This window comes from Alexandromys fortis, unplaced genomic scaffold (assembly GCF_014885135.2).
Source record: "Alexandromys fortis isolate MF-2015 unplaced genomic scaffold, M_Fortis_MF-2015_v1.1 scaffold_95, whole genome shotgun sequence".
Taxonomy (NCBI): domain Eukaryota; kingdom Metazoa; phylum Chordata; class Mammalia; order Rodentia; family Cricetidae; genus Alexandromys; species Alexandromys fortis.
Window position 1 is genome coordinate 4,932,874 of NW_026067990.1, and position 14,623 is coordinate 4,947,496.

Below are 14,623 nucleotides of genomic sequence, written 5' to 3' on the forward strand. Positions count from 1 at the left end.
TATTTGCTGATATTCTCTATTATTATTTAAAAGGTTTTTTCCTTTTACACACCAATCACAGTTCCCCCTCCTACCCCTCCTCCTTCTGCCTCCCACCTTCCTCCCACCCAACCCCCTCCAGTCCTCAAAAAGGATAACTGTTGAGAATATGAACTGTCTGTGGAAAAGACAATGGGTTTACAAGAAAGATAAAGAAACTTCACAAATGGACACTAGAATGTCCACATAACAAATCAATTTTCCACAATCCTTAGGCTGCTTCCTGGCCATAGTCATAATCAACATTTCAGAGAAGTACACTACTGGAGAAGGTTACACAATAATCTCAGCTTACTGTCATGTGTTTCAATTATAAGAACATAAAAACCCAAAGTTTCTTACGTTGCTTCAGCAGAGAGGAATATGTATGACCTGGAAAACAGAATCCAGACAGTTTGGGAACAGAATTAAAATTACTTAGCTAGGTAGTTTTCTCATTCTCTAAACATCATTTGTCCTGAGCTGTGTTTTCTGAAGCCGAACACATTTCCTGCCCTCTTACCCAGTGTTCACTGTGCATTTTTGGGAGGAGTTTCTTCCCCCAACACACTGGACATTAAGTATAGTTTTGCTTGTACTATTAGAATCTAAGACGCTCGTGCTTCTTATGTTTGCATTTTAATTACTTTTGAACTTCTATTTGGCCTTCACTTGATGCCAGGAACAGTCATGGATGAGGCAAAGAGCATGAATTCAAATCCTGGCTTTGTCATTTCCGAACTGACCAAAGTAGTTACTGTCTTTGCTTCAATTTCTTCATTTGGAGAATGGGTTTAAACCCTTAATGTACACATTATATGAGCAAATAAAGTACTTAGACTAGTAACTATGGTAAAGTTACTACTCAATGGGTTATAGATATTAGTATCTTAACATTCCTTGGGTACTTGGCAAAGAATTATAAGTAAATATTGAATTGATAAATAAATAAATGAAAGAGTGAACAAGTGGTTCAGATCAATTTTTTAAAGCGATATGTTGCCCTTGATCTCTTCTCTAAAAATGGAATCCATTGTGAGCATCCATCCTCTGTTATGAAAGCTGGTTTAAAACTTGCTTGAGGTCTTTAGTGGTTGCAAGATAACTAACTAACTAACTAAATTCAATCAGTTGATTGTGCTTTTTGCTGTTTGTCAGACGGAAAAAGTGAGAGCAAATTAGTGAAAATGGATACTGGAGAAACCCCTGTTTGCAAAAGGATAGTCATGGGCTTCCAACCATGGAAGTAAATAGTCTGTGTGTAATATTTTTCTCTCTTTTGGCTGAACCCAAGCTTCCTGTAGCTGAAAGCAGATGGCACAGAAAAGCTTACACTGTGGAAAGCCAGTTTTCCCTGTATGAAAAGAACTGAGAGAATTGGGAGTGCTTTAACTTCTTGTCTCTGCTAAGTGGTGATGGAGATAAAGACTGAGAAATTTCCTTGGGGTCTTACAGTGTTCAAAAGCCCTGGATTACCAGGGACAGATCCATCCTAATGTCTAATTATTTCCTGGACTGCTAATCCCCAGAATAGCATTAAGCAGTGATTTATAATAACAAAATTTTCATGAAAAAGTGATGTTTTCTTCAAGTACTACCCAAAGAAATTATTGCAAAAGTATTATGAACTATGGTTATAGCCTGCCTGTGTTATTTTCATTTCTATTTATTTTAAAATTCACTCTTATCAAACAAAGGAAGAAACACAATTCAATTGAGAATATGATATATTCTTCTTCACTTAACCAAGCCAAGACAGAGCCATATCCAGGCACTACTTCAGCAACCCAAATTCCAGACCCAGTGCCAAGGAGGAAAGCCTTGTACACATATATCTTATTGGCTGAGAATTCCTAGTTTAAATACTGGCACTGCCACTTGGGTACTTGCCAGGGAACCACTGATACAACACTTAGTCTCGCTAGACTTCACTTTCTTCACCAGCAAAATGGCAATCATGATAATATCGACTATATAGTTTTTTTTCAAAGTACACCTGCTTTGTCCATTTATATCCACTGAATCTACCAAGTTCTAGCATATCTGAGACCTTGAGTAAAATAATTTAAAGCAGAAAGTGCCATGCCCAGTTAGGGCATCTACACAGTTCTCATTGGGCTATCACTGCATCTTTCATCTTTTCCTTAAGTTCTAATGAATTCAGCAGGTTCTTCTAGAATACTGGTCTGGTGTTACAAAGCAGTGAGGAAGCACTGAAGAATCCTTCCATTTCCTCTGCTCCTTCCCTTGCGAAAAGAAAATTCTTGATAGAAACCGGTCACGGTGCCATTAGAATGTGGGAAATCAAACCAATGTTCTTTACACTGATCTTTGAGCCCTCTCCCATATGCTAAATATTAATTTACATTTGACAATTTAAAATTTCTACCCTGCCTTCCTCAAGCCATGGGTTTAGGTCTTCTTCTACCAGTAACCTTAGTTACAGAAATAGCTTAGATGAAGATAAATTAGATGGTCCTCTTTTTCTTCAAATCTTCCCACTATTTTTCTATAACTTTTCATTTGGATAACCTAGCTCCTTGAACCCAGAATGAATGTAGTATTATGAATATTTTATGCCCACCTCAATGGAAGAAGAGTTTATTATATCATACAAGCCTCCATAGAAGGAAAATCAGTCATCAATTACACTATCTGACTGCTGAAAAGTATACTGGCCTCCTAGAAAATGTAAATCTATACATACTGACACCTAAGGCTCATTCCCTATGGTCTCTTTGGATGATCAAGGAGGAATCTGCATCTCAGCAATCTGCTATTTATCTTCATATTCTCTCGATTAAATGGCCAAGCAGGTAACTAGAGGCCTTGAACTCTCAGCTTTTCAGCTTGCATGGCTAATTAAATGGCAAGGTGCTGGATTCATAGCTATGATTAATACCATCAGGGTTTTTATGGTCTTAGTGTTCATAAATTGTGATTGAACAATGAAATTTTATGAGGGTTATAGGATTTTTCTTTTTTAAGGATCAGAATTAATCAATGTTTTCTCAATTGATTTTAAGTATAAATCAGAGGTGGCCTGAATAAATTCTATGGCTTAAGTATTAAGAGAATGCTCTCAGAGAAAGGATATAATGAAAACCAAGCCACCTTCCCAGTGCGGTGCAGGCAGAGGGTCCTATGACTTTTCATTCTGCATGCAAATAAAGACAGCCAATTGATTTCTTTAAAAATTCGTTCTGGATTCTTTTGTGCCTGAAGTAGAAGTCGTCCAAGTGATATGACTAGGAGAGAGACTCTTTGGTAGCTAGTAAATGTGTCAAGTCATGTTATAGAATATAATTGTCACTTTTTTGTACCTAGATTTTCAACATGACATTGATAATATCTTCTTAAATTGTGTTTTTTTTTTTCCTGCTTAGTGTTAAGTGGCAAGAAGCTATGCTAAAGGCTCTTCTCCACTTCTTATTTGTATTTCTGTCCAGTTGGTTTGGGGAGAGGCTTTTTGACAAAATTAGAGAGAACATACAATGTGTTTCTTGCCGTTGTGTCTCCTAACTACCACCCATATTTTATTTGATGAATGAGGAGATCCCAGTTTTGCTTGATCCTAATACACTTAAATCTGACCCCCTTCCCTCCTGTAGAGCTCATTAGCAGTTCTTGACCTGTAGCTGACTAAGCAGTGGTTTGGATGAACTGTTAAGGGAGGGAGAGAGGAAAAGAGGGCGAGCACGAGAGGAAACTGGCAAGTGGCTGTCATCGTGTTTATCTTTACAAAGGAAGGGTGTTTGAAATCTCTCATTTTCAGAGTTGAAGAAAGACAGCCAATTCCTTACTGCTCAAAAGGTTCTGAGACTGTTCCTGATTAGGCTGTCTCAACTCTCTTGTTTTTGCTCATCACAGTCACATCTGTTTGGGTTTCTGTCTGTTTCCTGGAGAAGCCTCTGGAGAGCAGGTCCCCTCAGCTTCTTACAGCTCATCCGAGGCCTGCCAAAAACACTGGCAGAGAACCATCAGTGTTCTACGCTCTGATAACGCCCATAAATTTTGGAAAACAGTACCACAAACCTGCTTCTCAAGTAAACTTACAGAGAGGGGAACCAAAGGGCTTAAAACCATTTTCTTTGGAATTCCAATGATACTTTATATTTTGGTAAGGTAAAGAAGAGAAGAGAAAAGAGGCAAGTACCAAAAGATGAGGCAGTTGGAGGAGCAGCGGTATACACAGACTCACAGACCTAAAAAGCCTTTTAAGGAGCAGCTCACCCAGGCATTTTCCAACATTCTGTTTTTAGTAGCTGAATTTTTATGTTTATTTTTAAAAGAAATCACACAATGAGCCGCAGTGCACAGAATAGATGAAAGTAGAAGTGCTATGTTTAAAACATTGTCAAGGGAACTCATTTTATGGTCTTGTACTTTGAGGGAGCTGAAGACTACAACTTGAAAGTGACTGATGCTGAGTATACTCCTCACCATGAGAAGCAGAGCACAGCCACCAAAGGCACATGGCCAGTTAGTCTCCTGAGTAGCAGGGTGCAGAAAAGAATTCTGTGAGGTTGGAAACGGAGAAAAGTGCTAAGAGCACATTTGTCTGAACATGGTCAAGGAGTGAGCTTGGTGGCTGCAACAGGGAATAGGAGACTGGTTGGGGAACAAAGGAAAGTAGACCCACATAGCCTAGAAGAGTTCAAATTTTGAATCTGGAGGGAATCCAAGAATCCCAGAGGAGAACTGCTGCGGATGAAGCAAGTCGGGAGAAAGGGTGGTTTATAAGGCAGGTGTCAAAAGAGAGTTCTTGTTCTGCCTCCCACTCAAATGCCATCTATGATGGCAGTGGAGAGCAAAGAAAAGACAAATGGACTTTTCTAGGACGGGCTGCAATTCTGTCTTTCATTTTGCCCTTCTGAGATGGATAGGACTTTTGTAAAATTCCTCTTTGAGAATTTGAAGCTGATATGAATGCTCTTCTTTGAGTTACTAAGCACCTGGGAAATAGAAATGCATGTTAAGAGAGCATAAAGAAAGCCTGCTTTATTTATAGTTAGTTGGATAATATGAGTTAGGTGGGCCCATTTTTTATGTGTATATGCACATGTGCACGTGCACACAGTGCGTGTGCATGTGTGTGTGTGTGTGTGTATGTGTGCCTGTCTGTGTGTCTACCACATGTGGGTGATGGTTCCCATAGAGACAAGAAGACTAGGTTAGACCTCCATGAGCAGTTTGGCATGAGTACCTGGAACCAAACTTGAGTCCTATGCAATAACAGCAAATACTATTACCCACTAAGCCAACCATCCATCTCCAAGGCTATTTATATTTTTCTTTATGTTCCAAATTGAACCGACCATCCAGTCACAGACATCTTAGTGGAAGAGAGATGGGAATGCATATGGTCAGGAGGAAGACAGAATACAGAAAATTAGAGACACCCTATTCCAGTCTTATCACCAACACATCAGATATTTTCCTGTGGAAATGAAAGAATGACGTAGAGAATATAAAGAAGTAGAAGTAACTTTTGGGAGCCGACAAGAAATATGTCTTATTCATTCATACTCCCCTTGTGTGGGAATTAGCAAGATTAAGCGGGGGGAGGGGAGTTGTTCAATGCATTAAGTAGCAGTTAGATGGGAGAAAATATTTCTGTTGTGCCACCGCACAGTAGGACTATACACAATAATGCACTATATATTTCAGAAAGCTAGAAGAAACAATTTTGCATATCTTCACTTGATTTAAACATTCCACAGTGCATATATGTATTAAAACATTGTGATACTCCAGTAATGGTTTTAATTTTTATATTTTATGCAATGGTTAAAAATAAAGTTTATAAGCTGGGTGGTGGTGGTACACACTTTTATCCCAGCACTCGGGAGGCAGGGGCAGATGTATCTCTGAGCTCAAAACCTGCCTGTTCTACAGAATGAGTTCCAAAACAGTTGTGGCTACACCCAGAAACCCTGGGTCAGAAAACCAACCAACCAATCAATAATTAAATAAAATTTATAGAAATAGTTGAGAAGAAAATGATTAGGGCAGAAAAAGCATTTGCAGATACCTATGGGCTCAACTTGTCAGCTTTGGCCTAGTGGACCCGAGTACGCATGTCCTAGAGTTCAACTATCAATCAAGAAAATGAAGTTAGTGGTAGATAGGGACTAGAAAGGAAGCAGATGATGTTTGCATGTTTGTGATCACTCCTTTATAACAATAATTGTGCCTCCTGGTTATATATGCTGAAGTCTACCATGGGGTCTGTTTACTGCCAATATCCAGCATAGACCGGCCAATAAATCTACAGGCACTCTGAAGATGTTTTGTGGATATTTGAGCAAATGGTAATAGCTTTCCTGGAGAAATGAGGGGGAAAAGGAGTGTAGGAAAGCTTTTCTCATTTCCCTGTAATATCCTTCAATTCTTTCCATTTTAACATTTCTAATTCTATCACTTTCCTAAATAAGAACTTTGTCCTTGTGTAGCCTTTTTATACACTGGAAAAAGGATCCCCAAAGAGATATAAGTTGCAAAACAGGGGTCCTTGGATACGGTACTAGAGAGAGTCCATCCCAAAGCCCAACTATCTCAACCTTGTCAAGGTTTCTTCTGATCTAGATTTGGTGAAATTATTCCCCTTCATAGTTCCTGAAATTAAGCCAGTACGTCTTTTTGAGCTGAGACCCCTTTCTTTCATCAATTATTTTCAATGAAGTTTTACTTACTGTAGACTATTCATGAGGTTTGAGTCAGGAAATGGGATTATAGTGAACAAGAGAAGTACCAATTGTGGAGGCATTTCAGGCACAATGGTGCAAAACAGGGTTTCTTCCCACCTGTGAATTAGTCTCATGTGTCCTTTCCTTTCTTGGAGCCTTGAGTACAAGCTGAGCATTGGTTTTGCGGTGAAGTAAATTCTGAAAAGATATAGGAAAGTCTAGTACCAAAAGTGCAAAGCAGCCCTCCTATTAGGAGCTTTCTATTTATTCTCAGAGATCAAATAAAATAATAAGATAACAATGTCTGAAGATATAGAGGTGGATAGACTATTAGTTTTGTTCCTGAATTTCCAAAGATTAAGGAAAGAACTTGTGAGTACAAATACAGCCAGCAAAAGGCAAAGTTAATTCCATATTTGGGGGTGGGGGATAGATGAACCTTCTTGGTTTTGAGGCGCAGTTAAGAGAAGAAATCAGGACACAGAAGATAAAGCGGAGCTTTCTTTTTCCAGTACTGCCTATATGGTACATGTCCAGGCTCGCTGCGTGTCTCGCAAATGGCCAGATGAGGGGGCAACGAGGAAAACCGGGTTTTGAAGAGCACACATTGGCAGGGAATGAAAAGTCAGCAAAAACCACTGGGTGGCAGCGTGGTGTGCGGGAGCAGCTCTGCAGTGCCTGCTGCTGCCACGGTGTTGGGGGCTGAACCCCTCTGGGAGCCCTGGCCTCTCCGGAAGGGCTACAAGTGTCGCCATGCAAAATACCTCCGCAGGTCTCTGGTTGGATGCGGGCTATACCTGAGCCAGGTGCAGAAGTTTGGCCAACTTCCCGAGGCTCAGGCTAACTCTGAGATCTGCACTCAAGTTACACTCCTGTCCCTCTTCTCCCAACCCCAAAACCCAGTAAAGCTCAGCTCCTGCAAGGCAACTATCTCATATTTCAGTACTTCCTCCATCACCCTTTCTCCCTGAGATTCTTTTAGGGAAAAGAGGGGTTTGGGCAGTGGGGCAGTGTCTAGATCCCCTACAGGTGTTAGTGGGAACTGGGACTCTGCACCTGGGGGGTGGAGGATGGGGCGTTTGGGGGCGGCAGGCGGGAGCCAGTAGCTGGGTTCCAGGAGGGAGGGGCCGCCGAGGCAGGGAGGGGGCCGCCGCCAGGCTGTCGCGCTCTTCTGGAGGGTGCCTGCAGCGACTGAATTCCTGTGCTGCGACTGTGCCGCGCCCAGAGCAGCAGCCACAGCGACGATGCCAGGCCATTACCTGTTTGATCCCTGCGGGAAAGCTGGCACGGGCCAACTTTTGCCGATCCTTGGGCCGAGAAGTTGCAAGGACTAGTGGAAGCGCCGGAGGGGCCAGGGCGAGGGCGCGCTCCCCCGTGCACTGCCTCCTCCCTCCTCTCGCCTGCCGCCCGCGCCCGCGGCCTCTCTCCCGCCCGCGCGCTCTCCCTCCGCCCGCCTCCCTCCTCCGGCCCCCTCCACGCGGCACAGGGCGGGGGGTGCCGCGAAACTCCGACCCGAACGCTTGGACTTGCACAGTGTCCTCGGGGCTCAGTGGCCGAGCGCACGCAGTCACAAGCGCAGCTCTCTGCCTCCTCCTGCCAGTCTCGCCTGCTATCCCGGCCCGGGGCTGTGGCGTCGGTTCGGACCCAGGCAGCCAGAGCCCGCGCGGGAGCCGGACCACCGTCAGAGGAGCTCGGACGGCATGCTGAGCCCCCTCCTCGACTAAAGCCCGAGTGCCTAGAAGCCCGGGCCAAGCAAGTGCAGGCTAAGGAGACCCAGGAGGCGAAGGCGCGAGCCGGCGGCAGCGCAGCAGCGGAGGAGCAAGAGGAGGCAAAGGCAGAGAGGGGCCCCCAAAGAAGTGGTGGTGGTGGGCGTCGTGGCCATGGCGGCGGCTATCGCCAGCTCGCTCATCCGGCAAAAGAGACAAGCCCGTGAGCGCGAGAAATCCAATGCCTGCAAGTGTGTCAGCAGCCCCAGCAAAGGCAAGACCAGCTGCGACAAAAACAAGTTAAATGTCTTTTCCCGGGTCAAACTCTTTGGCTCCAAGAAGAGGCGCAGAAGGAGACCAGGTCGGAAGGGGCTTTCGCCTTTCTCTTTTCCCCTCTTTTACTTTACGACTGTGGAGGGGGTTGGGGGTAGCATGGCAGCGTAGGTGAGTTGGGAGCCCAGCTTGTGCAGAGAGGCCCCCTAGCTGGTGTGCGTGAGTGAGGAGGAGATTGCTTTTTTGCCTCCGTAACAGTTAACAGGCTTGCTGCATTGCAACTGCCCTGGGACAGGCACAGAGCCCAGGAGCATAGCTTGCCCTGGAGGGGCGCCCTCAGCTTCAGACATGTCATATGCGTGTATGAGTGTGCATGCCCGTGGGCTCAGGGAAGGCGTAACTCAGACAAGCTGTCGTGTGGTATGGAAATTACAAGAGAGAGGCAGGACTGACACCATTGCCCACCCCTCCTGGAAAACGCAGGGAATCCCTCCCTGTCTGGCTTTCACCTCTGCCTACCAGACCCTTCCCCTCCACATACCACCCCCAAGGGACATGAGTTTTCCACTGTTTAGGCATTTCATTTCTTTTCGGGACAAACTTGACTTGTGGGGCAGCTTTGAAACGTTTGCTGGGGGATGGGACGAGGGGAGAAATATTTCTAGGACCTTGCGTCAAAGATCTTAGTAATCTGGTCAGACTACTAAAACTGATTACTTGACATTAAATGCAAGAGGAAAGAAGGGACTTAAATCATCTTTAGGTTGTGGGTCCTTTTTAATGATTTCAGTGCAAAGAGTGGCAAGACATTCCCAAGGCAGGAGAAATTCAGAGCCTTAGGTGTCTGTCAGGATGCGTCAAGGTAGACCTTCAGGGGGAGCACGCAGCTTATTTCTCATTCTTAACCAAAGGAATTGTTCGCACCATTTTCTTATCTTTTACTTGACAAGTATTACAGCAATGCAGACCTACTCATAGATCAGTTATTTCTCTGTGTGCTCTACACACCCTGGAAGGGAAAAGCAGGCATACGTCTTCAGTTTGCTCGAAGTTTGTAATGCATTAGCTGTCAACTAGGCTTGTTTTAAAAAGACGTAAGCAGTCAAAATGTGTGCTTATGTGACTCCAATAAACATTATTTCAACGCAGGTGTCTGTATCCAATAAAAGCAAATTGTGGATATCATGACTGTTACAAATAAATTAAGTGCTTGATTAATCTACAGTGATTCATAATTGAAGATCATTTTAATCAAGAACCTATGTTTCGGGTAATCATGTTTTTGATATCAAATTTGAAAATAAGTACAATTTAATTTTCCTTTCTCCTTATCAACAGAAACTGTTCTTTTCACGTCCATTTTCCATAAGCAAAAACCTCTCTGATAGGGATGGCAATGGCTGTTTCTTCTGCCCCCTTCTCATTGTCTTGTATGGGAAGCCTCCCTTTTACAGATACAGGTCCTTTGAGATTCTAGGTTAGATACATTACCTTCTTAGAGTGGTGGGGATTATTTATACAAACTGTGCTGATTTTTTAAGGAAATCTTTGCTGGCAGGTTTTGGCATCTGGTTGGTAGGTTACTCTAAATTATTTTTCTATGCATTTTCTTCCTTATGGAAAGTAACACATCATTAAGATGATAGACTGTGCCGTTTGCCAACCCATTCAGAGTGTCTAATGAGGTGGAGTAGGACAAGCCGAAGGACCAGCTATCGCAAATAATGGGCTTTGTCCAAAGCTCTAGTGCATCGCCAGTGTTTTGAACTAGAAACCAAATGTTTCTTCAGATACCATAAGGTTTATTCTGAAACTTTTTATTTGTTTGCTTCTTTTTTTTTTTCTTCCAGAGGACTCTTTGAAAATATAGTTTGATTTTTTTCCCACTAAAACTTGTAGACGAACTTAGAATTTTGAACCTGAGACTCATGAATTGACCTAAACCATTGTTCTCTTTGCAGAACCTCAGCTTAAGGGTATCGTTACCAAACTCTACAGCCGACAAGGCTACCACTTGCAGCTGCAGGCAGATGGTACCATCGACGGCACCAAAGACGAGGACAGCACTTACAGTAAGTGACTGCTCGCTGAATAGTATGTACCAACATGTTGTTGACACTAGGTCCTTTTTATTTAGTTTTTCATTCAAACAAACCTTGCTAAATCCTTAGGTGAATGCAAAATCTGGTCATGTGATATAACCCTGTTTACACAGGCTCCCCTACAGGAAGCTGAACACAGACACGTCTAAAATAAAAAAGTAGAGCAAATAATGTTGACACCATCTGAAGGTTGATCCAAATGTCATCTCCATGGTAATCTCGATAGATTTATGGCTGTCCTTTGGATTTTATTACTTTTTCCCCCAGAAAAATTTCTCACCCACACAACAATCCTGAAATAGCATGCTATCTCCACTCTTAAAAATGAGTCTCATCCCAAGAGGCAGAAGTGGTTTCACACCATGGTATTTTCTTGTTACAAGCTTTTGCTCCTGCCCAACCCTTGTCACATATACCAGTAACTCTAAGGCTAATTGATACTTTAACACTGAGTTACTTACACGGATCTGCAAGGGGATTTCTCTTAGACTAACCTGGAGACTGTAATGCTGAATCGAGAAGGAAAGGCATCAAATGGGAGTTTTATTTCTAATTACCAAAACCCAGTGATCTGAAGGGACTTGTTACGTAACCTTTGCCTAAAATATTTATTTAGAGTAATTAAAACAAAGACACAAAGAATGCCCCCTTCAATATTCATTGCGGTCTTCTTGAAAATTACTGATGTCTGCAGACTTACTCATTTGTTTCTGAGACCTAAAGTTCCTGGTTCTCATAATTCATTCTTTGTTTTCTAAAATTTGGATTCGTTTCTCTCAGATTTGTTAATTCCTAGAAATATTCCCATTGTTGGCTGAGAAAACAGCTGAGAAAAGTAGGTCTGGCTGCTAAGGAGTTCTCTGTAGTTCGTTCTTTTGGAACTGCATTACTGAAGACAGTAAAGCCATGGATAAGTGTCCCCGTATTAAGGATTAAAGAATTTCACACCTTTAAAGAATGCTTCCTGGACTGGGGGTTGAAATTTTACCTCAATAGAAAGTTAACTTCAATTACCCTTGAAGAAACATCTCTTGGCTCCTAGGATGGAGGCCCTGTATACTGAAAGGCTCTTCAGTATTGTGCCAAATGCTCTGTTGCAGTGATGACATTAAAGTTTTATAACAAATCCTAGTTACTCCTTCATGCATACTATCCTATTTAAAACAACTACCCAAATGAAGCAGAGCACTTTCCTGCCATCAAGTAACACACATTAATACATAGTGATCCGTAATACAATTTCCACCAAATTATGTATACAGATCAATGTTTGGGAAAGGAATTAAGGTTTGCATGCTACTTTATTCTATAGTGTCTCAAGAAAATGAACATTGTTAAAGGGAAGTTTGTGATGAGCTACAAGTCAGGATTGCTCTCACATGCTTTAAATATCCAGGTTCAAATCGAGGAGAAATATTTGTTTCCAGTGTTTATGCAGTTACTCAAAAGGAACAGTTTCATTTTGATTTGTTTTAAATAGATGATTCAGTGTGCTGTGTCTTAGTGATAAGTCAGACTCATAAAGATCATGCTGTACGTATTCATTTTAGAAAGTAAACAGTGCACGCACGCATGCACGCGCACACACACACATACACAAAGAGATCCATTTCTTATTATGGATCTTTATTTTTATATTAGGTTATTCTCCTCCATTCCTACAAATACATTGTTTCTTTGGCTGCCTTACAACTCTGTCTGACATGCCATTTCTAAATACTAATGACATTTGGAGACCTTTAAAGAACATAGCCAGATAACAAGAATCCATGTCTACTCTGATTAAAACATATAGCCTTAAGTCAATCAAAGGTAAGTATTACCCTAATATGCACCCTGCAAATGGAAAGTATCCCAAAAGTAAAAGCAAGCTTTTCTACTCTTGGTTGAAGAGCAACCAGAAGTCTAGGGAACTAATTTCACTTCCCTGTTGCTATTGTGCCATATAAGCCATCATAAAACACAGATGCCTGTGAATTATACTGGTCTATCAAATTGCAAGTGTGGCCATTAAGATCGATACTCACCCAAAACAAAGCAATTTTTTTTTGAGACAGGGTTTCTCTGTGGTTTTGGAGCCTGTCCTGGAACTAGCTCTTGTAGACCAGGCTGGTCTCGAACTCACAGAGATCCTCCTGCCTCTGCCTCCCGAGTGCTGGGATTAAAGGCATGCGCCACCACTGCCCGGCTGCAATTTTTTGATATTAAGTTAAAGTAATTATTTAAATGAATGGAACTACGATACAAGTTTTTTTTCTACCTGTGACTCATTGTAATAATATTTCCTTAGCATGTATTCCAGTATTATGTTTATATTTTTCTTTTTATCATAGTTTTTCATTTAGTTCAATTTAATTGATTTTATGTTATTTTAGCTTTGATATGGTAAATAAGATCATATGATAAAGCAAATAATTTCATGCTTTATGCATGTCTATTTCTAAAACAGAGTTTGATACTATGCATTTAAGGTTATCTTATGTAAATTTATTATAATGGTAAATGTCAATCCAATGAAATCTCATCATGGGCAAGTAAGACATTATAAATTATGTATTTTTCCTTGAAAAGCAAAGATGATAGACATTTCATGAGGCAGTTTTATTATCAGCCTTGGGTATAAAGAATGGATTTTTAAAAGATAGCTCCCCCTTTTTCTTCAAACCTACAATAGTTTTGCCACTTCAGTGTATCATGGTTCTCCAAATACATTAAAATAATACCTTTGTTAATTATTAGTCTCTTAGAAAAATTGGCCTTACCTTGAGCACTGTGAAGCAGGGCTTCAGTATAGAGGTCAGTGTAGAGCTCAGCTGTGAATGCCAAGGAGGGAGCATAGCCTTGAGAAAGTGAGCCCTTTAAGGTATAAGTTTTTGTTTTTATATAGGAACACTAGCAAAGAAATAAGAAGCAGCATGAAGATTATTAATTAGAATTTGTTTAAAATGCACAAAATGAATGAATGAGTGAATGAATGAATAAATAAATAATATAAATAAATAATGCCATTACATTTCCCCTTTTTGTCTAAAATAAAAAAGAAGGCTATAACTAATATAAGGAAAACTATGTACAATAAGTACAATGACTATATACTATATACAGGCAATAAATATGTTGACAATGTCTAGTCCATTTGCATTTGACAAATTCAGAGAATTTACTCCATATCTATCCAATCTTGGTGAATCCAAAGTCTTGTACCAAATTTAGTTTCTATCATAACTTTCATTACCTTTCAAAACTATCTTTTGATATCTCAGCCTTATATACTTTACATTTCTTTAGTGCTTTTCTTTTCTGAGTCTCATGAATAAGGGAGACTATAACTATCTAGTCTTCAACTCCCTCAGAGACCTAAGAAGGAAATAACATTAGCTGAGTAAATAGGAAGTGCAAGTAAGCGAATTCAAAAACATGTGAGAAATGGCAGAAACAGCTGGCTACCTGGACAGTCACCCAAAGACCCTCTGCAACGTTGGAGCATCTGCCTTTGTCCTATAGGCCTAGCATATATGTAAGTAAGAAAGTAAGTAAGTAGGTAAATAAAATGGCCAGGAATGGTAGTGCACACATTAATCCCAGCACTTGGTAGGCAGAGGCAGGCAGATCTCTGTGAGTTTGAGGCCAGCCTGGTCTACAAAGTGAAGTCCTGGACAGTCAGGGCTCCACTGAGAAACCCTGGCTCAAAAAGCCAAACCAAACAAAGAAAAACAAACAGTCCTCTTAAAATCTAGCTAAAAGAGAATAAAAGATTTTAGGTCTTTAATTGAATATGTTTTAGAAACACAAATGAAATCAATTACTTATAATATTGAGAAATTTTTCAACTTGA

At 41.2% G+C, this 14,623-nt stretch overlaps 1 protein-coding gene across 2 annotated transcripts in view; it reads left to right on the plus strand.

The window, feature by feature from the left end:
* Fgf13 (fibroblast growth factor 13) overlaps positions 1 to 14,623 on the plus strand; it is a 489,037-nt gene that overhangs the window by 391,254 nt on the left and 83,160 nt on the right. Inside the window, exons 1-2 of one of the 2 annotated variants that reach the window (XM_050159660.1) lie at positions 7,857 to 8,774; positions 10,648 to 10,758. In XM_050159660.1, coding sequence (XP_050015617.1) covers positions 8,588 to 8,774; positions 10,648 to 10,758 — 298 coding nt within the window. In that variant the 5' untranslated portion in view covers positions 7,857 to 8,587. Of the gene's footprint in view, positions 1 to 7,856; positions 8,775 to 10,647; positions 10,759 to 14,623 lie in introns of those variants that run through there. The other variant, XM_050159659.1, reaches the window with a different exon arrangement.